Source organism: Monodon monoceros, unplaced genomic scaffold (assembly GCF_005190385.1).
Source record: "Monodon monoceros isolate NGI ecotype Baffin Bay Population unplaced genomic scaffold, NGI_Narwhal_1 Super_Scaffold_2, whole genome shotgun sequence".
Taxonomy (NCBI): Eukaryota; Metazoa; Chordata; class Mammalia; order Artiodactyla; family Monodontidae; genus Monodon; species Monodon monoceros.
The window spans coordinates 102,029,364-102,053,857 of NW_021703776.1; the positions used below are offsets into that span (position 1 = coordinate 102,029,364).

General features: G+C 50.1%; 1 protein-coding gene across 2 annotated transcripts in view; it reads left to right on the forward strand.

Annotated features, from left to right (window-relative positions):
* Positions 1 to 24,494, forward strand: part of DPP6 (dipeptidyl peptidase like 6) — a 764,679-nt gene that overhangs the window by 671,719 nt on the left and 68,466 nt on the right. For both annotated transcript variants that reach the window (XM_029234469.1, XM_029234470.1), the window contains exons 12-16: positions 951 to 989; positions 6,438 to 6,545; positions 8,532 to 8,623; positions 9,276 to 9,323; positions 10,985 to 11,103. In XM_029234469.1, coding sequence (XP_029090302.1) covers positions 951 to 989; positions 6,438 to 6,545; positions 8,532 to 8,623; positions 9,276 to 9,323; positions 10,985 to 11,103 — 406 coding nt within the window. The remainder of the gene's footprint in view (positions 1 to 950; positions 990 to 6,437; positions 6,546 to 8,531; positions 8,624 to 9,275; positions 9,324 to 10,984; positions 11,104 to 24,494) is intronic.

The following is a 24,494-nucleotide window of genomic DNA, read 5'->3' on the forward strand; positions in this document are numbered from 1 at the left end:
CGACAGCAGCTCTGACCCCGTGGCCCAATGACAATCTTGAGGGGAGTCGCAGTGAGCTGTCGCTGAGAGCAGTGTTCTCAGTGGGCCAGTGATTTACTTGATTTTTAATACAATTGAGAGCAGATTCCAGGTTATTCTGATGGGCTTCTTGAGGGGAAGGAAGGAAAGAGTGGACTCACAGCTGGGAAGCTGGGAATGGCTCGTAACCCAGGTCTTCCGGCATCTGGACCCCCGGTCTTGTGAGAGTCAGCAGTGAAACTCCAGCCTGCCCGTGGTTAGAGTCCACAGATAAAGAACAGACCTGCCCCAGGCACAGGTCCACGGCCCATGCGGCTGAATAGCTATTCCTGGTGGTTTGGTTGGTGTGTTTGGTCTCCCATTATATGTCTTTCCACACAGTTCTCTGAGATTTACTTTTCATATGCTTTTTAAGTCCTTTTAATGTTTTGGTCTGCCAGGATTGTTGTGAACTGGAAATTTGACACATGTACACACAGACACCCACGGACATGCACACATACACGCATACATGCACGCATGCACGCAAATTCCTAAAATAATGCAACACCTGAGATTTGCCTTTAAATGGGCACATGCCACTAGATGGTCATTGGCGACCATCTAGTGGACGCGTGTGTGGTTATCGGTGACCGTCTGACGGGCATGTGTCTGGTCAGGGGTGACCACCAAATGGTAGAAATGCACCGCCTTCCAAAGGATTCACACCCCCCGTGGATTTGTCCTCGTTGCTGGGAGAGTGACATTTTTCCTGTTCGGGGAACACTCGTGCTCAGCTCTGAGCCACATCATGAGACAAGGCAGAGCAGGGCTGGCCCCCTTCCTGAGTTTGTGCAGCTACCATGGAGGGGAATCCAATTGTTTCTACACTGCTGGTCGCAGACACAATATGTGCGAAAACTCCTTTCTCTAATGCTCTTATTTCGTTTCAGAAACACGAGGATGAAAGTGAAGCCTGGCTCCACAGACAGGTAACTATTCCGCATGCAAATCCCACACTGTCCGCCTACATCAGCCACCAGGTCCTTTCCCAGTGTTTACAACACGGCTTCTCACGTTAAATCCTACAGGAAGCCCCAGGTAGACACGCACGTGCACGCGTGCGCGCGCGCACACACACACACACGCGCGCGAGAGAGAGAGGCTCTAGGGGGCAGCAGAGCCACTCAGCCCACCTGGCTTCCCTGAGGCCCCAGCACTGCTGGAGAACTGTGGCCTCCATGCAAGAGGGCTGGAAAATACGTGCTCTCGAGAACGCGCAGTGTTCAGTGAGATCTCAGTTCTCAGTTAGGTGATGTCCCTTTGGTGCGTTGAAAGGAGTTGCCTAGATTTAACCTACTTCAGTCAAAGAAAATGGAACGGGGCTGACGTTCCTGTTTTTCTCGGCGTGGGTCGTGGATGCCTCCTTTGAGGTGGATTCCGTGCAGTTCAGCTTGAGTCTTCCTGGGGACCTGACTTTAGAGCCTCCCCTGAATTTTCTGTCCCCGCCTCGGATAAGAGATGCACGTGAAACAGGCTTGAGGAACTGGAGGGAATCAAAGGAGACATGCAGTGCTCACCCTGACAGAAAAATTAAACCCACACAAGAAATGAAACTCTCGACTCTGGTATTTTCTTTCTTTAATTATTTTTTTCTTATTCCACGCCCTGAGGTTAGAAAGCACAGGTGGAGGGTTTGCAAGCTCACTTCCTTCTTATCCTACCGAATGGGATGAAAATCGTCTGAAAATTCTGTGGGAAAAATCTAATCGGGTTTGAGTCTCAGAATGATGGTGGAGAGGGCACAGGTGTGCTTCTTTATTGATAGGACAGATTCCGTTTATGGGAAGGAAGTGAAGCTGGACAATGCGACTGTTACCAGTGGCTCTCCAAGAACATTCTAGAAACTCTGTGTGCACTTCTGTTACCTGTGGAATCAGCAATCTGGCCCAGCCGCCCATCAGTTATCTCAGGGGTGGTGCCCTCATCAATGGGCGTGATTGCCTTTAACTATGTCCTTTTCCTGCTCTGTGCCAGCCTGACACAAAAGAGGAGTGCTCACTGTGGCCACTTGGGTTTTCCTGTGTCCAAGTTTGGATGCCAAGTCCATGCTGAGAAGTATCCAGAATCAGATTGTGCTTGGGCGTCTTAAAGTATTCGTTGAGGAGTTCCACTGAGAAGTTCTTGAATACCACCTGGACCAATGACACAAGCACAAGTATCGGAAGTAATATTACGACGTTCCTCTTATAGTCACACAAAATGCCAAAGACATTGAGATGCAAGAGTCAGAAAAAAATCCATTATACACGTAGCCATCTGTTCAACTAATACATATGGATTGTACCAGGCGCCATGCTAGGCTTTGTGGATTTCAAAAACAAGAATCCACCACTTCCACAGAGCGCATGTCAGCCACCTTATGGTGGAACAGTGTTCCACGGTGTGGACATACGACAGTTCGTTCATCCGTTGATAACATTCGGGTTGTTTCTGCCTTCTGGTGTTGTGAGTAGTCCTGCCAAGAACACAGTGCTGAGTGAAAGGGGTCCACCCGCCATGTGACTCCACTTACGAGAGATGCCCAGGTCAACAAAAGTCATACAAGCAGGAGGCTGTTTGGTGGCTGCAGGGGCTGGGAATCTGGGGTGGGGAGTAACAGCTTGATGGAGTCTGGGCTCGACTGGGCTGACAGAAGTGGTTTGGAACTGGACCGAGCTGGTGGTTGCACGACATGGTGAATGTGCTCGATGCCACGAAGGGCTCACTGGTATTAACGTGTTTTTGTTTGTGTCATGCTCGACTTTTTAAGAAATGAATCCGCTAGAGCAGCTCTCAAAGATGTCTTGGTGTAGAAAGGGAGAGAGCTGAACGGATCCCCAAGTGCGGAATGTGGGCGGAGTCCTAGACTGTGTCCCCAGGGCGTGTGGAAGGGCCGTCACAGGGCTGGGAGTGGGCGTGCATGGGGCCCCGAGGCCCGGCTGCAGAACTGGGCCTCAAGCCACGTGCGGTCTGTGTCTGAGTTGGAGGAGGGAGGATGGACTTACCAAAGCAGCCAGCGGTTTGCTTCTCACGGGGCACAGGGCTGTGGGAAAGCCAGGGTCAGAGGGTCCCCTCCTGCCCCTGCCTTCCTGTCCGGCACTCGCGGGACCCATGTCCCCACTGGTCACCTGTGCTTTGGGCCTCGAGCTGTCGTCCTCGTAAGCTCTGCGGACAGGACACAGAGACACCGCCGTGGGCAAGACTGTTGTGTATTTTCAGAACACACATCCCGTCACCCACCTAAGAAACCAGCCAAGCACCGGACAGGCAGCCTGGATTTGGGAAACCAGGTCGTTCCAAACAAGATCAAGTCAGCACTTAAAAACCAGCAGAAAGTAAAAGTATAATTGTTACACTTTCAATACGTAAACTTTAAAGCACTTATTAGGCAACAGCTAACATTTTTTAAACAGCCTTTGAAAAATACATAGTCCAGCCAGTGGCCCAAGGTGCCAGCCACCCCCAAGGCGGGCACAGGACCCCACGGAGCCCCACCTCGCCGAGCACCGCTCGGCCCGTGTCTCCATCTGTTCCTTCAGCACCGTGGTCAGTAAGAAACCCAGTTTCAAACAGTTTCTCATGACTTTCCTTTTGAAGAGATTTTTCACAAAGGAATCTGTGGACCCTCTTTTTCAAAAATAAGCTGTCTTGTTGCTGCATCCTTCACCGCCCTGCAAGGTCCTGGGGGGCGAGTTAGGAATTTATTTAAGGCCAGCCTGCCATCTGCCACCGTGGAAGCTGCTGGCAGCCACTTCATGCACGTCATCACAAAGGGGCCGCAGGGCTCACCCTTGCTGCCCAGGGCCGCATCAGAGGAGGAGAGGACTGGGGTCTGGACGGTTCTGCTGACCCTGGGGAGACCCAGGGTGCAAAGATCATGGGGTCTTCTGAGTGCTCGTTGCCAGGGGAACGGGGGTGGGCGAGGGCATCCTGGGGCTATGGTCTGAGCCTCTGTTCCTGCCCCCCGTCTTTTCCTCCCGTCTCCTTCCTAGGCCTCAGCGTGAACCCCTCAAAGATCCCCCACAAGCCCACAAAAAGAAGGTGAAGACCCACCAAGTTCCCTCTCCTCTGGGAATACTCTGGAGAAATAGGCAGCCCCTCCCCCCCACACACACACCATCACTGCTGCCGTGACCTTCAAAGTCAGTCCTGGGGCAGGTCCACTAGGGGCCCTGCAGGCCCGAGGCCATTTGGGGTAGAACCCAGGACCCATCTTTGTGTTTGAAGAGTCACTCCCGCAGGTCAATTTCTGACAATCTTTCTTCTTTAACCAGAATTTTGGTTTTGTGATTTCAAAATTCAGGCAGGGAGATTGACCAGATGAATGTATCTGAACCATAGAAAGAATGGGCAGGAAGTCTACAAATAGCTCACAGAAAGTCTTTCACCAATAAAAAGGACTCATTCTTCATAGGTCTGCTCAATTGGAGGTGGAGAAACCAGGCAGGGCCTGGTACGCTAAATGCCCTGTTACCCAGAGGGCTAGAAACGCTTCTCCTCAAATCCAGGAAAGTCAGAACCAGGATTAAAATCCAGGTCTCCTAGTCAAAAGTCATTGCACTTTTTCACTAAATATACATTTACTACATGAGAAACCAAGTCTCAGAGAGGTTCAAAGGCTGGTCCTTCACCTGCCGGCTGTGGAATGTTCCCAGGATCAATGTAAAGATGACGTTGCAATGCCTGAGTCCTTCTCAGTGTAAAAGCAATGTTTCAGGCCTGAATTAATTATTTATTACATTTACTCATAGTATTTTTCTCTGCCAAAAGTACAGACGTTTCCCCAGAAAACGGAAGCAGTATTGCGGTATCCATCCTGAAGTTGGCAAATAAAAGTACATTTAAAAAGCCAGATTTACTGCTGGTTTTTCCGTTTCCTCTGTTTTTAAATACCGTACTTCCAGCCCTAAATAGAAAAGTAAATATTTGCAGATTAGAGGTCTCATTTTACTGCGGATATTCATGAGATGGAATGTCACTTTAATCGCATGTTGGTTTATTTCTCTGGGCGTATCATATTTGCATGTATTCATTCCCTGCAGGGAAATGAGTTTTCCTCGTGCCAGCTGGGGTTTATTTACCATTTGTTCTCATTCACGTTAGCGTGGAGCTCCTTGAATCAGAAAATGTGTATCGTAGCCACAACTAATTGGTGTTCACGGATGGAAACTTTCAAGCTGGAGCTTCCTAGAGGCTGAGACGCCAATCCCTCTTGCCTATTAAGGCGACAGCCAACCCACAGGGGGTGGCTGGGGGCTGAGTGGTGGCTTCTCAGCTTTGGAGGTGAGGGCCAGGCCAAGATGCAGCAACATGCTACAGGCGCTGGCTTTGAATGCAGCCTGGAATTCTTCCCCCGAGGGAAAACTGGGAATGCTGATTTTGTTTCCAGGGAACAGTGACAGTAGATCCAAGCAGACATGTGCCATCTAGTAAATGCCCGTGTGGAACTTCCTTCTCGTTAGAAGCCACGTAATAAGCACAGTGAGTCCCTGGGAATAGCGTGTGCTCTCACCTACGTCGTAGAACGTGCAGAATCTGTCCTTGTTTGCTGGGGGTTTCTTTCTTTCTTTTCTCTTGTCTCCTTGGTGGGCTATTCAGTATGAGGTGGATTTTATTAAATAAAAGAACAAAAGGCAGGACGGAAAGACTAGAATTCATTTTTAGGCAAAATCAGGTTTGTGATTGTTCAGAATTATGATAGATAGTAAACACCCCTGGTGATATAAATGAACTTATTTACAAAACAGAAATAGACTCACAGACATAGAAAACAAACTTATGGTTACCAGAGAGATAGCGGCGTTGGGGGGGGAGATAAATTAGGGGTTTGGGATTAATATACACACACTACTATGTATAAAATAAATAAACAACAAGGATCTGCTGTATAGCACAGGGAACTGTCTTGTAATAACCTATAATGGAAGAGAATCTGAAAAAAAATATATATATATATAACTGAATCACTTTACTGTACGCCTGAAGCTAACACAACATTGTAAATCAACTATGTTTCAGTTTTTAAAAATGGTTTTAAAAAAAATGCCCCTGGAGAATTTTGCAGGGGCCACAGGTAAGCGGGGAGCCCAGCCCTGCACTTCTTTAGTGCTGAGTTCCTGTTTGGCTTGGTGAGCTGGGTGTCCTGTGAACCAGGGGACGCCTGTGTGTCTGCCTCTGCTTAGGCTAGGCAGTTGCCTCTGAATTTCTCATTATTTTCTTAGGAAACTGGAGGCTTGACTCGTGATTCCCAAGGAGAGAAAAGGCCCCACACAGCCTTTAGCCTTTCAACTGCATCTCTCATTGGCAACTACATGGAAAGTGTATCTCAAAGTGTAGTTTATCCTGGTTCAACCCCTTCAAAACAGCCTGTAGACTTAATCGATGGCTTTCGTCCGCAGAATGAAGAGCCAGTGTTCTCCAAGGACGGCCGGAAGTTCTTCTTTGTCCGAGCGATCCCGCAGGGGGGGCAGGGGAAGTTCTATCACATCATGGTGTCCTCCTCCCAGGTAAGCTCCCTAGTTTCCTGCTCTGCTGGGGGGTGCCCTGGGGGCCTTCCCCCCTCCTCAGCAGGGGAGCTAAGTGCTCCCTGGGGGAAGCCGGGCCCTGAAACTGGAAGGCGGGTCCCCACGTGGGGACAGACGGGGCCTTCATGAGCCAGCCGTCCTGACTGGGCAGGGATGGCGTTCGTGCCTCCTGTAATGCTCAAAAATACGCATGACACTTCTGACGATATCAGAGGACACTGGGTGCATTGCTGGGTCTGAGCACAGGACACGTGTGTGTAGACCGCTTTGTCAGTCTGCCCGCATTGGCCTTTCCTCCCTCTTCTGGGTCCTGGGGGCCGGGCACAGTGTCCTCGTGGCCCCAGGGCATCCCGCCTCCACGGTCAGCCAGATGCACTGCCGTTCCCTATGCTGCAGCCACAGGATAAGAGCAGAGCATCACTGAGCAGGGAATGTGGGAGCTGAATATAGGTGCGTTTGGAAACGGCAGACAGCCTGGCGAATGCCACCTCCTGCAGAGCGGGCACCCGGGGGCCTGCCCCCTCCCCACGGGGTGGGACCCCGGAGCTGCACTCAGGGAACCCTGCCCTTAGGAGGAAGGTGAGGGGCTGCGGGCCTCCCATCAGCACTGCCCTCGGCCTCAGTCAGTGGGGCTTCCATGTTGAAGCAGAGTCTAAGGAGATCAGGGCATGTGAATAAAATTTTATTTTTAAAAAAGTTATCAAAAATATTCTGTGGATATAAAGTAGAAGATTTATATTCATGACATGACCCAAAAGGCAATCTCCAAAGCAAAATTCCAAGAACGTCCCACGTGGAGCAGCTTTGATAGAACAGGAACGGAAACTCGGCTGTGGCTCCAGGACAGGGACCACTTTGACTCAGAGACTTAGATACGGATGTTTTCGTTTTTAAGCCACTTATTGCATGACTTACAGAACGTCTGCAGACGGGCTGACATTCAGCTCTTATTCCTAAGGCCTGTGTACTGTGGCCCCAGATTCCTGGTTTCTCATTTGGGATCACTTCAGTCAAGACTTAAAATGCTGGGATGTTCCCTTCAGCCCATCTCAGATTCACCCCTGTGACCAGCATGGGCTGAGGACCTGTTAGTCATCCAGCAGGGGCAGGGCCCCCCCCTCTGGGGGGCCCCTCCCCAGAAGCCCCTCGGCCCCCACTGCCCTCCGGAACCCCTGGCAGCCCACTTCTCCCGCCTGGTCCTGCCCGCACAGGCTCTCCCTTCTCCCGAGGCCATTTCTGGGGTCCCCGTGCCCCACAGTGTGAGCCTCGGGCCCCGTGCCTGATTTAACAGCATTCGCGTTGCACCCATGCCCGGGACACCCGCCCTTAGAACAGCCGGCCTGTGGCTCATGCCTCAGCATCTCACAGCCCGTTCCTGTTGGGATGGTCACGTCTTTCTCCTTCTGTTATGATTTGTTGTCATAACTCTTCTGCTCTGGGAGGCACTTAGGGAGAGACAGTGTGTGCAAACGCACAACACGCAATAAACAGTTTCAAGCCGTCCTTGTGAAGAACGGTGGAGAATGACAAAGACCCAGGGGGGTTTTTTCCTCCCTCCCTCCCTCCCCCCTCCCTTCCTTCCTTCTTTCCTACCTTCCCTCCCTCCCATCCTCTCTTTATTCTTTCTCTGTTTCCTTGCCATGTCTCATCCACTCTTCCATATTTCTCTTTCCTCCCTCCTCGTCGCCCTGTGATACTGACCTGCAGATCAGATTTACAGGTGGTGAAGGAACAGTGTCAGCAGCGTGTGAAACACTGACGCTTAAGACACGGAGCTCACGGTGGGAGTTGCTGCTGGTCTGGGTGCTGGTTGATCGCAGGGCAGCCTCGGGCGCTGCCCCTGCAGGCGGGCACTCAGAGAAGGGGCGGGGCTGCGGCCGGAGGGTGGTCAGCCTGTGTCCGAGGGCCCCGGGCCGAGAAGCGAGGCTAGGCCCAGCCCCCCCACCCCGTGTCCCGTCTGTGTTCCAGCCTAACAGCAGCAACGACAACATCCAGTCCATCACCTCCGGGGACTGGGACGCGACCAAGATCCTGGCCTACGACGAGACGCGGAGTAAGATGTGAGTGCGCGTGCGGGGCCGCCTCTCTGTGTTCTCCTCCTCTCACACGGTGCTCAGCACTCTCCCTCTTGGGCAGCGCCCCGGGGCCCTAGTTTCCTCACGAAAGTGCGCCCTCAGATTCCCGCCCGACCACCCCCACGTCCCACGTCTCGAGGTCCCCGTGAGGATGTCGGGCCTGCAGCCAGACCTGTGGCTGAGACGGTGGCCGTGCAGGGTGGCTGAGCCTTTGCTGGTTCCGGGCGGGACCCAAGGGTGCTGTGAGCCTGGCCTCGTTCAGGACAGCCGCTCCTGTCCTGGTGCAGGTTCACTGCTTTCCCCACTTCTCAGAGAAGTAGGGCCAAGGCTGAAAGAGGTCAAGTGCCTTCCTCCAGGCTGTGTGGTCAGTGGCAGGAAGAGCTAGGGTTCAGCTCAGGCAGTGGGGGAGTCCCCGCGGGAGCCAGGGTTCCCACGCAGGGGTCCCGGGCGGGCATGGGCCGCCGAGTCACGGGATCAGCCTTTGCGTCCAGCGTGGAGCTGGCCCTGGGCGGGAACGTTCTCTCTGTGGACCCTGAGCAGCGCGTCCTCGGGGAGGTCTGCGGAGGCCGAGCCTGGCGCGCAGAAACACACCTGCCCCGCAGCCAGCTAACTGCCGTGCGCCTGCTGGTCTTTGCAGCTACTTCCTCAGCACGGAGGACCTGCCGAGGAGACGCCAGCTGTACAGGTGCGTCCCCCGACCCCCGCGCACAGCGGTCTCCCGCCAGAGGCTTCGCATTCCAGAGTCACACCGTCAGCAGTACACGGGGGGCGGCGGAGAGAGGCGCCAGCACACGTAACGCAGGCCGGGGAGAAATAACCGAAGATGCTGAGGCCCCCACATTGGAGGCATTATCGTAGTTTTCTGCTTTTACCAGACTGAGTCTCTCCCTCGGGAGACGTCTGACAGCCTTTCCTTTCACCTTAGTCGAAGCTGAACTTGGAAGGATCACTCTTGGCCGGGGTTTCACAGGAGGGAACTGGGGTTTGGGAATGTACGGGTGGACTGGGGTGGGGTCGGCCCTACTGCCCTGGCCTCCTCCACCTGGGCGCTGGCTGAGTTCCGCAGTCTCGAAGGGGGCGGAGCAGGGCTGGCTTCTGCATCCTGCAGAGGACAAGGTGTTCTCCAGGGTCCGTCCGCCTTCAGCATAAACCTCGTGGCCTGCCCCCCACCCCAGTTCCTGTTCTCACCAGGGAGAACTTGTGCTTCTGAAGTGGGGTTCTCCCGAGGAGCTTTCTGCCAGTAAAGCGGAGGAGGGCGTGAGGCACTGTCACCTCCACCGCTTTGCTCTCCAGACGGGAAGGAGGGGGCAGCTGGTTCCTGCCCCACACACGAGGGCCACCTAAGAGGACGCTACTGCGTTGTGGCCCTCGTGGCCTGGATGGAGCCGATGCCAGGCTCCCCTCCCCCACCGCCGGGAGTCGGGGAAGCCCCATCGGGTGCACGGCCCTTCTCCCGTCCGCCGGCCCCTGTGCTGACAGTAAGGGCTGCACTAGGGAGAGAGGCACTGCCTTTCGGAGGCAGAGGAAACTCCGGCAAATCCACGCCGTCACAGGTCTGCTCCTCTCTGTGGACGGCTCATCTCTGCTTGTCTACCAGGATAATCCCACCAGTCCCGTCACCAAATTAGCCAAGGCGATGGAGGCCGGCCGCCTGCGCTTCCTCTGACCTGTCCTGTCTCCCGTGAAGCGTCTTCACTCTTGTAGACCGCTTTCACGTTAGCAGCCTTCCCACGCCACACACTCAGACCTGGACTTCTTCCAGGTTTATTGGAAGATGCCTCGGTATCTTATAGCTTCTGGAAACACGTTAGGCCTTCTTGACGTGAAACTGTGCTTGACCAGAGCGGTCCTGGGTGACACCTGAAGGGGTGAGAAGCGCCCCTGGCACCTCCTCACCGGCTGTGGCAGCGGCCGGAGCCCCCCACCGCTGCTGTTTCTGGAGCCCCTGCCCTGTCCTGTCCCGGCAGCAGGTGCTCTGAGGGGAGTGAAAGATCCAGAACACGTAGCTTCTGTTCCTAAAGTGCTAGTCGCCTGCTCAGAGGGATGAGGCACTAGAAATAATACCCCACACTCGACACTCCCATCAGGACACGCCTGGGCCTGCATGACTCCCAGGAAGCAGCCATGCTGAGCGCTCCTGGCGGGTTGGGGGTGGGCAGCCCTTAGGACGGCCCCGTGGGAGGGTGACAGCAGAGCCAGCACTCGAGGCGTGCCAGCAAGGAGACAGGTGGGAGGATGGCGCCCCCAGATGACCGCGTGGGAGAGAAGCCAGCGTGCTGGGCGCGGGGGCCGGAGCCGAGCGTCTCGCCCCTGGTGACAGCCCCGCCCCGCTCCCTGTCCCTGCAGCGCCAACACGGTGGGCAGCTTCAACAGGCAGTGCCTGTCCTGCGACCTGGTGGACAACTGCGCCTACTTCAGCGCCTCTTTCAGCCCCAGCGCCGACTTCTTCCTGCTCAAGTGCGAAGGTGAGTTCTGCCACCGAGTGACACCTCTTTCTAAGGCGCCCCTGGGACCCGGCAGGAGCTCCGCGATCCCGGGACAGGTAGGGCCGCCTAGCTGGGGACGTCGGCTCTCGCAGGAGCAGCCTTCTGCATCACCTCTGCCAGGTGTGTTACTGGTATTTTACATCTTATAAAGGGTTGCAGCTTACCAGAGTGCTTTCTACATGCTGTGCCGGTTAACCCCAAAGTTCACCTGCATTTTCCTTAAAAAAAATGTGTATCTTACACGTTGATGGACATAGGCCATCTGTAAAGGTGGTAAAACAATGTCAGAAATTCTTCAGCATATGTAAGGATTGAGATAATATAAAAGAAGATTCAGACAGGAAAAAATTCTTTTCCTACCACCGAATTCATGGATGATTTATTCCAAACTTTAGAAAGTTCTTAATCACACCAGTCAGCATATACAAAATAGTAGACCAAGTCCCATCGTGGACACAAAGAAATACCTTTGCATCTTGTCCTCATGTCTTGAAAAGATAGGAGCCCACGGAAAGGTGAGAAATAATAAATATGGTTGTAGCGAAATACATCTCAGAGAAGAGCTTGATCTACTGAGATAATCTCCAGGGGTGAGAGTACACCACGGGCAGAGACAGGCCGACACCGGGAATGCTTGAATCCTACGGGAACGATTGAATCCTACGGTCCGGGTGAAGAATGAAGAATCTTTATCAGACTGCCTTTGATAGCCTTTGATAGCCACTCAGTAGCTCGGGACCTCAGCCTCTTTTTATCAGCGTTGTCATCCAAAATCTCAGCCCCTCCTCACCAAGCTCAGTCCCAGACATTCTCCTAGGATAATGTGATGGGAGAGAATTGTGTGTTGGGGGGTCGGGGTGGTTCTGAAATGCAGCAGTAGCCCCCAGTCCCCTTGAAGCTCATCTTATCAGACTCCTCCTTTGCCAGCAAGACCTGTTGCCCCAGGGCACGACCTTCATGATATTACACGTTGGGGAAGTGCAGAGGTGTGTAGAGCTCAGAGATTGGGAACTGTGGTGAGCAGACCCGCTAGGGGAAAGAGACAGCAGCCTGACAGGAGCTGCAGGGTCAGAAATCTGAAGTCTTACCTGTGGAAGGAGGAGGTGGCTTTACAGTGCAGAAGGTCGTGATAAGATACCGAAGGGGAAATTGAAGTCAATCTAAAGAAGAACTTTAGAACGTCCTAGAAGGAATGGTTGGGTGGGAAAGGTGACAGAACCTCCCTCAAGGAAGGTCTCTAAACAAGGGCAGACATCACGTACCAGAAATAGGTTTAAATAGGTTTAAATAAGAGGCAGAGAGTAAGCTGGGGTCCTCAAGGTCCGTGTTGTAACTGGCCGAGGCGGTCACGATTTGGATCTCGTTCTTGGGTTCTTACTAACGTTCACTAGTATTTGCTCCATCGTCATCTTTCACAGAACCCAGCCTCTTATCTATCAACAAATTCTTTATCTGCTTCGCTTAGCTCCTGCTAAGCTCTGCAGGGTCTTCTCACTCCAGAGTTTAGTGGGAATGGCCTCGTTCTGAGGACGGCAGCCTTCTGTTGTCCAGTTTCCACAGACTCTAGCCCAGGGTTGAAATTGAAAGGTTCTCCCAGGACATCTGTGGCCCTGGGTTCAGGCAAGGAAGCTCCCATGTCCGTGCGGTGGATGTAAAAATGGCGCCCATGTTGGGAGGCCACTTGGACAGTGTGCGTGGAGATCACTGAACAGTCGTTCATGTGCAGATTTCCCATCCTGCAAGCGTTCCATCCTGAGGGAGATAACATTTCTTTCTCTGTTTGTGTCCCAGCCAGTCTGAGGACGTTTTCTCTTTATAAAGCTGCTTGTATTGTGTGGTCTCGGATATTTTGTGTGAAGAGATAGGTCCTCAGTTGTCACTGTGAAGGAAAACAGAAGCAGAGGACACGTACGGCCACATCCCAGGTCACAGACATGACTCAGCCCCTGAGAACACCGTGATCTCAGCTTCAGAAGGATGGAGCGTCCCTCCCCACAAATGCCTGGGTCCACTAGTAACGGAACAGATTCATGGAATTTGCAGGATAGGAGACCTCAGAGACCATCTGATCTGATCTCCATCCCCTGCTCCATTTTATTAAGAAATTTAACTCTTCATTGATCATGGAGTTGCCACCTCAGGATTTTCTGAATCATTTAAAACCTATTTAAAGATTTAGCCTAGGGCTTCCCTGGTGGCACAGTGGTTGGGAGTCCGCCTGCCGATGCAGGGGACATGGGTTTGTGACCCGTTCCGGGGGGATCCCACGTGCCGCGGAGCGGCTGGGCCCGTGAGCCATGGCCGCTGAGCCTGCGCGTCCGGAGCCTGTGCTCCGCAGCGGGAGAGGCCACAACAGTGAGAGGCCCGCGTACCGCAAAAAAAAAAAAAAGATTTAGCCTGTTGCCTCTTGAGATAAACTAGCCCTCTTTCCTACAGAACTGCTCCTTAAAATTTTTTCTATTAATAACCTATTTTCTGGCTGATGTAACTTGTATGCCCAAATCAACCTTTCTCCTAAAACCTAATGAAAACCTCATTTTTAAAAAGGGATTTTCTAAAAAGACGTAAATTTACAAAGACCGCAGAATGGATGAGGTGACTGAAGCAGCCAACTTTACAGTTTACGGCTGCGGCTTGGACACAGTTACAGCAGTAAGTGCCTTAGCGCACCCTGAATTCAAATCCTGATCCTGCAGTGAGAGCTGAGCGGACACCCAGTTCACACCGTAGGCACTGGGGGTAACAGCCACTGGGGATGCGAGGGTGGGTTTAATGACACTTCAAAGGAGAAGTGATTACACACCCGGTTGGATTGCTTGGGCTGTTTTGTTGGTGAAGAAACCTTGAGGAAAGCTTCAGATAAAGGTGTTGGTAGGGTCAGAATGTGAAACGCAGTCCAGAGGGGCAGAAGTGCAAGTGGGAAGAAAAGTGAGAAACGGCAGAGGTGGTCGTGTGGAGGGGTCTTTGCAGCCTGCGAATTGCGGTCACTTCGTGGATGCATGCATGTAAGAGGCCGATTTACGATCCAAAAAGAATTTTATTTTCCCACATTTCTCAGTAGATATAAACGTAGACCCCAGTGTGTAGCTCACAGCAACGTTTATTAAACTCCATGTCCCCTCCTGTTTATTTCTCTCACGTCCCAAAGCTGCTCTGAGACTGTTGAAAGCCTTGGACCACCGTTTCACTTCTCCTCCTCCTGCAGGACTTTATCGTGGGTATTAACCTGGCCTCTCAGATGCAACCAGAATAACAGCAACAACAAGAATCCCTCCCTTTTAGGCTGAGGGAAAATGTAGGGGCAACTGGACGATTCTCTGTGGTCAGTTAGGGAAAGGAAAATCTGTGAGTGCTCCCGCACTCAAAATTGTTTGGCCCGTCATGAAGGGAACTACAGATATTCGGCTTGGGCAGAGATTATGGTCAAAGGATTTAATAACTAGGGCAAGGTGGACCCCAACCAGCTGAAACAGAGGCCCAGTCAGAGCAGGCCCACAGCACATTAGGACATAAGGGCTAGGTATCATAGCAGATGTGAAATTGTGACAGCCCTGTGTAAACTTAGCCCTTCTTCCTCCTTCCCGTGGACCTTCTGTTATGATCGTTTCTGGTAGGTTTACCTGATGTGGATCTGTCCCCTTAGCTTACACTGTGCTGCTCAGTGTTGTAACGTCGTCGTAGTGGATTCTAGCTCATCAACTGCTTGCAGTCGGTACTTCTGTTTAATTAGACCTCTGGTGTATTGTTTTTCTCTTAATGTCCAGTTGCTCTGCTGTAGTATGTCTTGTCCTTCCTCATCACCGTAGCGTTTCATTTAGTCTTATCATCATGTACTTTCTTCTCTATAATTTTTCATTAACATTTCTTCTGTGGTTTCTCAAAGCTTGCCACTTTTATATTTTTTTATAATTTTCAAGTTTGTAATTTTTATTAAGTATGCGACCACTTAAAAATACATACATTATTTTTATACCTTTGCACACTGCTAGATTAAACATAGATTAAAATAGAATATAGGTAAGTAAAGACTCGGAAATGTTTTTAATGCTCATATTCACTCATTACGTAGCCAGATCCCATCTATCTGTGTCAATATTTGTATCTAAACGGCATGAGTTTTAGGTGATCACCAGATACTTGCATAAGAGACACGTGTAAACCATATTTGGTAGAACCTCGTGGAAACTCACTTACCTATTTAATATAGAGGTTTAGGTTCCTTTCCAGATCTCTGGGGTCTGGCAGTGAAGCCATCTGCATCCAAAAGATTGTATTATGACATAACATTTTATAATGAAATCATATCTATTCTGGGGTATACCAGTAAGCCGTTGTTTACATGCCTAGTTGGTCTCAATGACCCTGGGAGATGGGTAACAGAAATACCTAATATTTGTCCAGCTTCTTACGATTTGAAAAGTACATTCTTATGGTATAATACTTGACGTTCATATTCCCTTTTTTTTTTTTTGAAGCTTTGAAATGCATTTTTTTTTTTTTGGAGTACCGTTGATTTACAATGTTGTGTTAGTTTCAGGTGTACAGCAAAGTGAATCCATTCTTTTTCAGATTCTTTACAAAACAGAAACAGACTCACAGATCTTGAAATCAAACTTACGGCTACCAGAGGGGGAAGTGATAAATTAGGAGATTGGGATGAACATATACACAGTACTTTACCTAAAATAGATAACTAACAGGGAACTTTACTGAATATTCTGTGATAACATATTCCCATTTCTGACACCTTACAATTTTTACTCTTATCACAAACAGACCTCCTTAGAGTTCCCTAAACTCAGTGTTCCCCAGTTCCATGCTTTTGTCTCTGACTGCCTGATGAACTCCCGTACATCCTCCAAGGTTCCTCTCAGGCAAGGGTTGATTTTTATCCCCTCCCAGGAGGGTTGAACTGGCAGCGGTGAGCTCGCCCGGGCAGCATGGATGTGACTGTGGGTTCACCCTGAGACCGGTGCCTGGGACGGACGCTTGACTCCTCAGCTGTTGGGGTTGCCTGCGTCAGAAGCCTGGAACCCGCACCCTCCAGTCCTGGAAAAGCCCAATCTTATCGCTAAAGAGAAATGCACTCACCTTCTATGTGAGTTTCCTGGGGCTGCCGCGACTGCGTGGCCTGAAGCAACAGAAAGTGATTCTCTCACAGCCCTGGAGGCGGAGTCTGAAAGCGGATTGTGGGCTGCGGGGCCTCCCGCATCCTAGCGGCAGCCCCTCCCTGCGCCTGCCTCCAGACCCTCTCCTCGCAAGGACACCAGTCACGGGGCCCCCGAACCCCGAGCGGCCTCCTCTTGGTCACATTTACAAATAATTGGTTACAGTTTCTTCCAAGTAGGGTCTTGTCCACAGGCGCTGGGGGTTAGGACTTCACCACATCTTTGGGGGGACACAACTCAACTCACAGCGACTCCCCCCGCCTGAGACCCATATCACCTTCTCGAATAAGAAAAAGAGGACAGAAAACTATTGCTGTTCTTCTCGGGGATGCAGAACCAAGGGCAGCCACGGTAGGCCGTGTGCCAGAGACCATTCTTAACGCTTTTACCACATTCCAGAAGGGAGGAGAGGGTCCCATGGAAAGTCGTGGGGTGCAGACGGTGTCTTTGCAAGGCAACTCTGACATGTTAGAGGAGGAAGACGGCTCCAGTGTCCATTTCCTCCAGGAAGTCTTCTTCCAGGTCATCGGGCGAAATAAATCCTCACGTTTCATGGAGCTGTGAAAAGTGGTTGGCTTTTCTCCTCCCCAAGTAAACTCGACCCTGAACAACTGAGTCAGAGCACGTGAACTTGTGAGTTTTCATGATCACAGTCTCTGTGTAGAGAAGTGGACTTTCCTCTTCAAACTGAAGCCCAGGAACACGATCCACTTCCCTATAGGTTTGTCAGGAGGACTCCACCATCCCCGTTTCTGGGAAACATCTAAACACCACCAGGAAAACGGGCCCCTTGTGTGAATCAGGTGTGTGCAGCTTCATCCGAAACATTTTTTATATTTTTAAAAATAAATAAATGAACATCGTTTCCTTGGAACAAACGAGAGAACTAGAACATTTCCTTCCCATTCTGAGTGAGGAAACAGCCTGCAGTGGTGACTCGTGCTGCAGACTGAGCCTCCCCTCCCCCTGTGAAACCCTGATGTAGCAGCTGCTCTTAAGGTCACCGCGTCAGTGGCTTCGTTTATCAAGACAGGCTTCTCCATCCTGAAGTCGAATTGAAACAGAATAGGACCCAAGCTGCTAATAAAGTGAATGACTGTGTCCCGATTACTGCCCTTACTATTAAGTTCTCCCGGGGGCCTCTACCATTGCCAGGTTTGCTGCCATCAAGAAACATGGAAAAGATGGTGACGGGGGGCAATGAAGTCAGAGTTCGAAGGCCTGGGCTGGACTCAAGGCTCTGCCTCTTACTGGCTCTGTGACTCGGGCGTGACAGTTAAGCTTGCTAAATGCTCCGTTTCCTCATGTGGAAAATCAGGGGAATAACTACTATCTCATCAAATCAGGAGGATTAATCAAGAGAATGCATGTAAAGAGCTTAGCCTGGTGTCTGATACATAGCAAATGCCTAATAAATGTTGACTAAGGTTGTGATCACAGCTGTCATCACCACCATCATCACCTTAGCAATCAATTACGAATGTCTTAGGTATTTACTGGCTACTAACTCAGGATCCAGGGCTTGGGGCTGAGGCTACAGAGGGTTAGCTTCCATGAAATTAAGTCACATCCCTTAGTGCCTCCAAATGAACAGACTCCCTCATCCCTCACAAGGTGGAGCTGGGAGCCCTCGGTCTGCGCTTACACTAGCAGGGTAGAAAGTTCCAGAAGAGAGCATGGCTGCCGCAGTCTCGGAGCATTAACCAACCATCGGGTAGGCGTGGCAGTGAAGCGGCTGGTGACTTCAGGGGTGGCTCTGCCTAAGGGGCCTCCACAGCTGGGTCTTGGCAGTGTTAGGAAGTAACCACATTTTCCCCTTTTCTTTGACATTTCCTCTTTCCGTGCCATGTCCCCTCTCTGCCTTTACTCCTTCAGACACCCAGTGCTGCCAGCTGCCCCGGCCGTATCCTGCCCTTGGGAACCATAATTAAGTGGGAAAACGCACACGGCTGTGCGTCTGCGCCACGTGAGTGCACCTGGAGTCTTGTTCATAAGGGAGCAGCGGAGAAGGCCGGGTGGAAAATCAGAGTCAGTCTCGCAGCCCAGCTCCCCTTGCCCAGAAGCTGCTGGCCGTGGCACAGTGGGTGAGAAGGATTCAGAGGCCAGGTCAAGGTTCGGTGAGAAAGAGTGTCGTCAACAATTGATGCGTCACATGTGCCTCGTGCAGCAGTGAGGGGGGAGGAATGCCCACGTGCCACGCACCTGTCACGTGTGGTGTCATCCCCTGAAAGAAGTGAGTACGCCCCTCATGAGGAAACTCTGACGTGGGACATATTTGGAGGTTGAGGTCCATCCTGAGCTCACCTTATCCTACAGAATGAAGTAAAGAACATTTTCGTACAGGGCACTACCGTCTTAAAGCATTGTGGTCGGAGAGGTGAAAGAGACAACACATCATTTCAGAGAACAGAAATGTGCATTTGTGAAGGAACAGTCGTGGAGACCCCATGACTGGAAGGAACAGAAGTGGCTACAATCCTGACACCACCACAGAAGGTCTCCCGAGGGAAGGCTGCTGCCCAAAACTTCCGATTGAAGGACAGCTCTGTCTGTCGTGCATCTTTTGGATGGGGGAAAAGAAAGACCCAGATCCCTCCAAAGAGACCTGGGGAAACTCTGGTTCACACTCACTCCTACCGTGTACAGCTAAGCAGGTGTACCCTATGTCCTGACCCAACGTAGGAATTATACATGCTGCTTCTGTTCAGGCTAATTCAAATCACTCACATCCAACTATAAATGAGGAGCCTCAAAGCTAAATAATAATATATGCTAACGATACATAACATTTATCATTATAAAGAATATAATAAATAATGTTAATAATAAATACTCTGCTTCATTGAGGAAAGTCTGTTAATTAGCTTCAGACATGTGGGCTGATAGCAAGTCTCAACAACAGGATGTGAAAGGGGAAAACAAATGGTTTGGTTCTGCAAACTACCTAATCCTCCAGACCTCTCTTAATCCAAGTTTCCAAGGCATTAACCTGGGCTGCCCTGTTTAGTTGTGGGTCTGTGAAGGTGAATGTTTGGAACTGGGTTTGAAACTCCTTGGAGCATTGCTTGTGTGTCTGAGAGTGACGGCATCTGTTCGATCTCTCAGACATTTGGAGCTACTTCCTTTGAGGTTGCAGGTTCCAAGAACAAGGAGAGGGATTCTCGAGGCAGGTGATCTCACGCGCATCATTACACAGGTGCTTTGGAAGACGCTGCGCCCATCAGTAGACACTGCCAGCCCCCAAGCACACCCTCCGTAGGAGCCCTATTGCTCCCTGATAACCGAAGGAACAGAACTTCTCACTTGCCCAGGTAGCACTTCCCTGTCACCCAGCAAGTGTCTGAACTGGGCTGGTGCCTGATGCCAGCAAACTTCTCTGCAAAATGGAGGTCATATCCTGGTAGTGTGCTGCTTGAAATGTCCACGAAAAATAGATAATGTTATTTGATGCAACAGCAGTGCCCCTAGACCCATGCACTGCTCTCCTCCTGCACCCTAACTCTAGGTGGCAACAGCCCTTACTCGCCAGTCTGCCTTCAGGGTCTCCCTCTGACCAGTCCACTTCCCTCCCGAGTACCAGACCCTCCTTCCTAAAGATTATTTCTCTGCCGAATGTCTTCCTGGGCACATACATTTCTCTCTTTTCTAAGTAAAATGGTAGAAGAAACATAACAGTAAAAAATAAATGACTCCCCTGGGCCACCGAAAAGGAGACCATCAATGGAACAGGACATGGAAGGATTTTTGAAAAGTAAATATAAATGGACCACATTGAAAATGGAAGCCAACGACTAGGATATGTGGCATGATTGGTGAAAGACACGGTTACCAAAACGTTAAAAATAAAGTTTGTTTTCCCAGAATTCAGATCAGATCGGAGGCGACAGAGGATGGGAGCTGAAGGTCATCATGGGCTAAGATAGCCTCATTTACGGGGCTGAGAGGGGACGCCCGGCCCCTGCTCCAACAGCTGTGGGCTAACATATTTGCCCTGGACAGTTAAAGAGGCGCTTGGCCGTGAGGGTCTCCCAGAGTGGACACTGGCCAGAGCAGGAAGTGGGGCTGTGCCTTGAGTGGCCTCAAAGACAAGGAGCCCAAGCGCTAAGGATGGCAGCTAACTGCTGCCTCTGCCCACCATCAGGACCCGGCATCACTGGGCCCCTGCCCACCCCTGGGATCCAGCATCAGCATCGTAGCGTCTGTGACCACCGCGAGGGCGTGCACTCCTGAACAGGACCCTCCCCGCCACATGGCAGCAGCCAACCAGAGATCACTGAGACACAAAAGAAGTGTGAAAGGGAGGCCTCAGACTGAACATCAGAAACAGAAACCCCAGGAGAAACATTCGCACGATCACTTCTATTTACTGCTGTAAGTCTCACTGGAAATGTCCTCAAAGAGTTCCTAGAAGGTGCCACGATAATCCAAAAACAGGCCACTGGCAAAAAAGTAGACAGACTGCTGGAGATTTAACAAAATGTTTACCAAGGTATTTTTTTTAAGTTTCGAAAGAACTGAGTCGATGGCGTAAGCATGTGCCCCGGTTTCCCCAGCAAGAGCCTGAGATGATGCCTCCTGAAGACCAGTGGAGGCCGTGTCACTGTTGTTAGTGCCCCTCCCTTCACTCTCAGAAGTGTCCCTGTTTGGGCAAAATTATTAGCAGAACACCATCAAATAGTAACCTGGAAACTCCAGCAGAAGGATTTCCCAGAAGGCCTTTTCTTTCACACATCTGCTAAAGAGTTACTCTCCAAAATAAGTACCTGTGTCGATCTTATGGGCTGTGCATCAAGTCCATAAGACTGTGTTGGCTGCCAGAAAGCTTAGAGGGAAATTTATAGCCCATGTGGGTAGGTCTTTGCAGCACACGTTTGTTATTCTAGCTGTTTCCTGGATTTCTCTTTGTCTCTTTTTTCTTGTCTTTATTTTTACATTGTTCTGCTTTTCTCATCCACTCTTTTTATGCTTGTTTTTATCTATGCATTTATATCTTTCCTACCTGCCTTAAATCCTGTTTGTCTCAGGACCCAGGGCAGATGGACAGAAAGTAGGTGAAAGGGGAGTGATCGACCAGTTGAGTGGCAGATGGAAACATCAAACGGCTCCTTCAGATAGCATCCAAGGCTGTCCTCGGCCTGGCCCCACCGTACTTACCCCACCTGTAGAGCACTGTTCCTGGGTTAGAGCGTTTCAAACACTTGGCAGCACAACCAGTTTCCAAGCGAAATGTTAAAGGAACTAATACAAAACATAAAAATGATGTCTTATTAGCATTAAAAGTTCAGAAGTATAGCGTGTGCTTTTCAGTTGAATCAAAGAAGGCAGTAAGACTATTTTGATGAATACAGAATGTGCATAATATAAGTTAGGGAATGCAGGTAAAAGTTACAGCCTTTCATTAATTACCTTCAACATCCATGAAATTAACCAAACCTTCAGAACCACTGCTGCCCTTCTTTTAGGGCCACTGTTGGAATAAATGGCTTAGGTTTTTCTGTCATGTCAATACCTATAAAGCTCTCTACCTAAACCTTCGAGGCCTGTTAAATATCTTACACAACCTCCAAGGTCCAACCCATGAACTTCCTGTAATCACACCCTCTCCCTCCTCGGGGCTCTGAGAGCATTTTTTGCCTCTCTTATCTTTTGTATCTTCTACCCCTCACCTTTAGGCGCCAAGCTCACCAAGGCAGGGCCTGTTTGATTGGCATCTGCACAGCAGCCTCATAACAGACTGAATATTGATACATGAACATTCACCGAGCGCCAGCAATGTGCCAGGGCTCTGACATGCGCCCTGTGTGTTCTGGAGGCCTGGAGACCCAGCCCAAGGCCCGAGGGAGCAGAGCTGTGAAAGCGTTCCTCCCGCACTTCCTGCACAGCTGCCCACTGACGGGCCCAGTGCTCCCTCCCCGCCCCCAGGTGCTGGTCAGTTTTCCCCACAGCGCATCTCACACCTGCTGCTGATGTTCATGTGTTTCCAGTGCCCGTCTCACCCAGGGATGTCAGCTCTGTGTGGCAGGAACTTTGTATCACCCACCACTTTGATCCCAGTTTCTAGAACATTGCCTGCACACAGCGGGTCCTCAACAAATAAGTATTAATAGTTTTTGAAGGGATGAATAAAATCGACATCAAAATGCTACACTTTGGGGCCAATATAGACTGAGCTTAAAGTCACAGTTATACCTTAGAACTTCCTAGAAAAGAAGCTAATTCACATGCCCTTGTAGGGTGCCATAGATGCTACCTCACGTGATCTAGAAAACCAAAATATTCTTTAAAACATTATCTCCTGCCATCACACACGCATACTTTTGTATGCTTACAAGATGCAGAACACTATGAACACTGATTTAATTTTTTTAGACAGAAATGTTGTAAACGAAGAAAGATGGTCAAAGTCAAAAAAAATAATGTAATATGCTATTTTAAATCATATGTTTAGGAGATTGGCCTAAATGAATTTTCTAACTGAATATAGACCTCTGGCAGACTTGACATGTTTCTTCTCTTTTGCTTCAGAAGGAAGCCCTGGGGCCTGTGGATAAAGTTCAGGGAACAATGTTTCAACTTCATATAAAGAAAAAGCCAGAAGGGTTAGGAGCATCACGATGTGGTTGTAACTGTAGGTGTGACGTATGTACACACGGTGACCTTTGAAGCTTCCGTCCCAGGAGTTCTCCAGGTGGAAACTAGCTAACCAGTAAGAGATGTCTCAGGAGGGTCCCTGTGGCTTTTGGGGACTAGATGACCTAGGATCCTTGCCCTAGTAGGAATCTCTGGTTGTTCTTTTCCGATGCCAACCCAATAGAGCAATTTTAGGGACCATCCCAGGATCCAGGCAGATTTGACACCTTCTCCAGACACCTGGGGTCTCTGGCCACATACAGTGGTGCTTATTTGAATAATGAGAAACTGAACACATTGAGAGACCCTAACATACATTCTAAGTCATCACCAAATCTGTTGGGTCAGTGAAGTCAGAATGTAGTATTTGGCTAGATGCACTGGGTTGTCTTTTTTGGAAGCATGATGGTGGCCAGGTAAGGGGGTGTGGCGTCTCTTTCACAGACCCTCCGGTAGCCAGTGAGCCCTGGCGCTTCGTGCCCTGGCCGTCTACAGTAAGCTGTGCTCTGCTGCCTTTGCCGCAGCTCACAATGCCTTAGGTAGGACTTGACTGCTCTTTCATTGTGGCAGAGCCTGATTTCATCATCTGCGTCACTTTTCAAAAAGGACACTTGGAAAATACCAATTTTGTTTTTCCACTTAGCGGTTACTGGTGAAAATTTAGTTTTTTAGATGCATGTAAGGGAGCATTTCTTCTGGACTAAAGGAATCCTCTTCTTAAACAAACACTGCTGGCATATTTTGGTCAACAGTAAAACATCCATCCATGTCCTCTACCCATGTTTGAATAGTAGGTGACTTTTTGTTAAAACCAGGGAACATTATCTTATTGCCTAGCACAAATGAATTACAAGAATTAGATTGGAAATGTCTAGATAGCTCTTAACAAAAGTTTCCATTTTAGACAAGGAGACATAAAAAAAACTGATCCCAAACTTATTGATGCTAATGGAGAAGAAAAGGAATAAGGGAAAATCAGATGCTTCTGTAGCCAGGCATGTCTTCTTCTCCCAAACCTCGCTGTTTAAGAGAACGTGGGCAAACGCAAAGCTTAGTGGGGAAGGAAGGGATGTGAATGAGTGGACACCACTTCGTGTATTATAATGGGGAGCAGAGGGGGGACACAGACGAGAACAGACACTGCTCGGCCCTAGTCAGTTGTCCCCTTTCAGAAACTGTTATCTTCCGGTATTTCAACCCAAGTTCAGAATCCATATTTTTATATAAACATCTGATTTCTAAATGTTGGAAACCAACTAAAATTTGAAACAGTTTTCTTTTGGCTAAATAAAACATTTGCAGGCCACATCTGGCGCACTGGTGACCAGTTTGTGATGTCCTGGTAGCGATGCACTGGATTGTCAAAGGTAATTTCTTGTTTCGTTGTCCCGCTTATAAGCTGCCCACTTGGTTATCTTGAAATAACCAAAGCTTAAGTAGGCAGAGGGAGCTGTGACAGAGGTGGAAATGTTTCAGTCTCAAGGATCCATCCCTGGACACTCATGAATCCACATACTTTGTGTGTGTGTGTGTGTGTGTGTGTGTGTGTGTGTGTGTGTGTGTGTGTGTGTG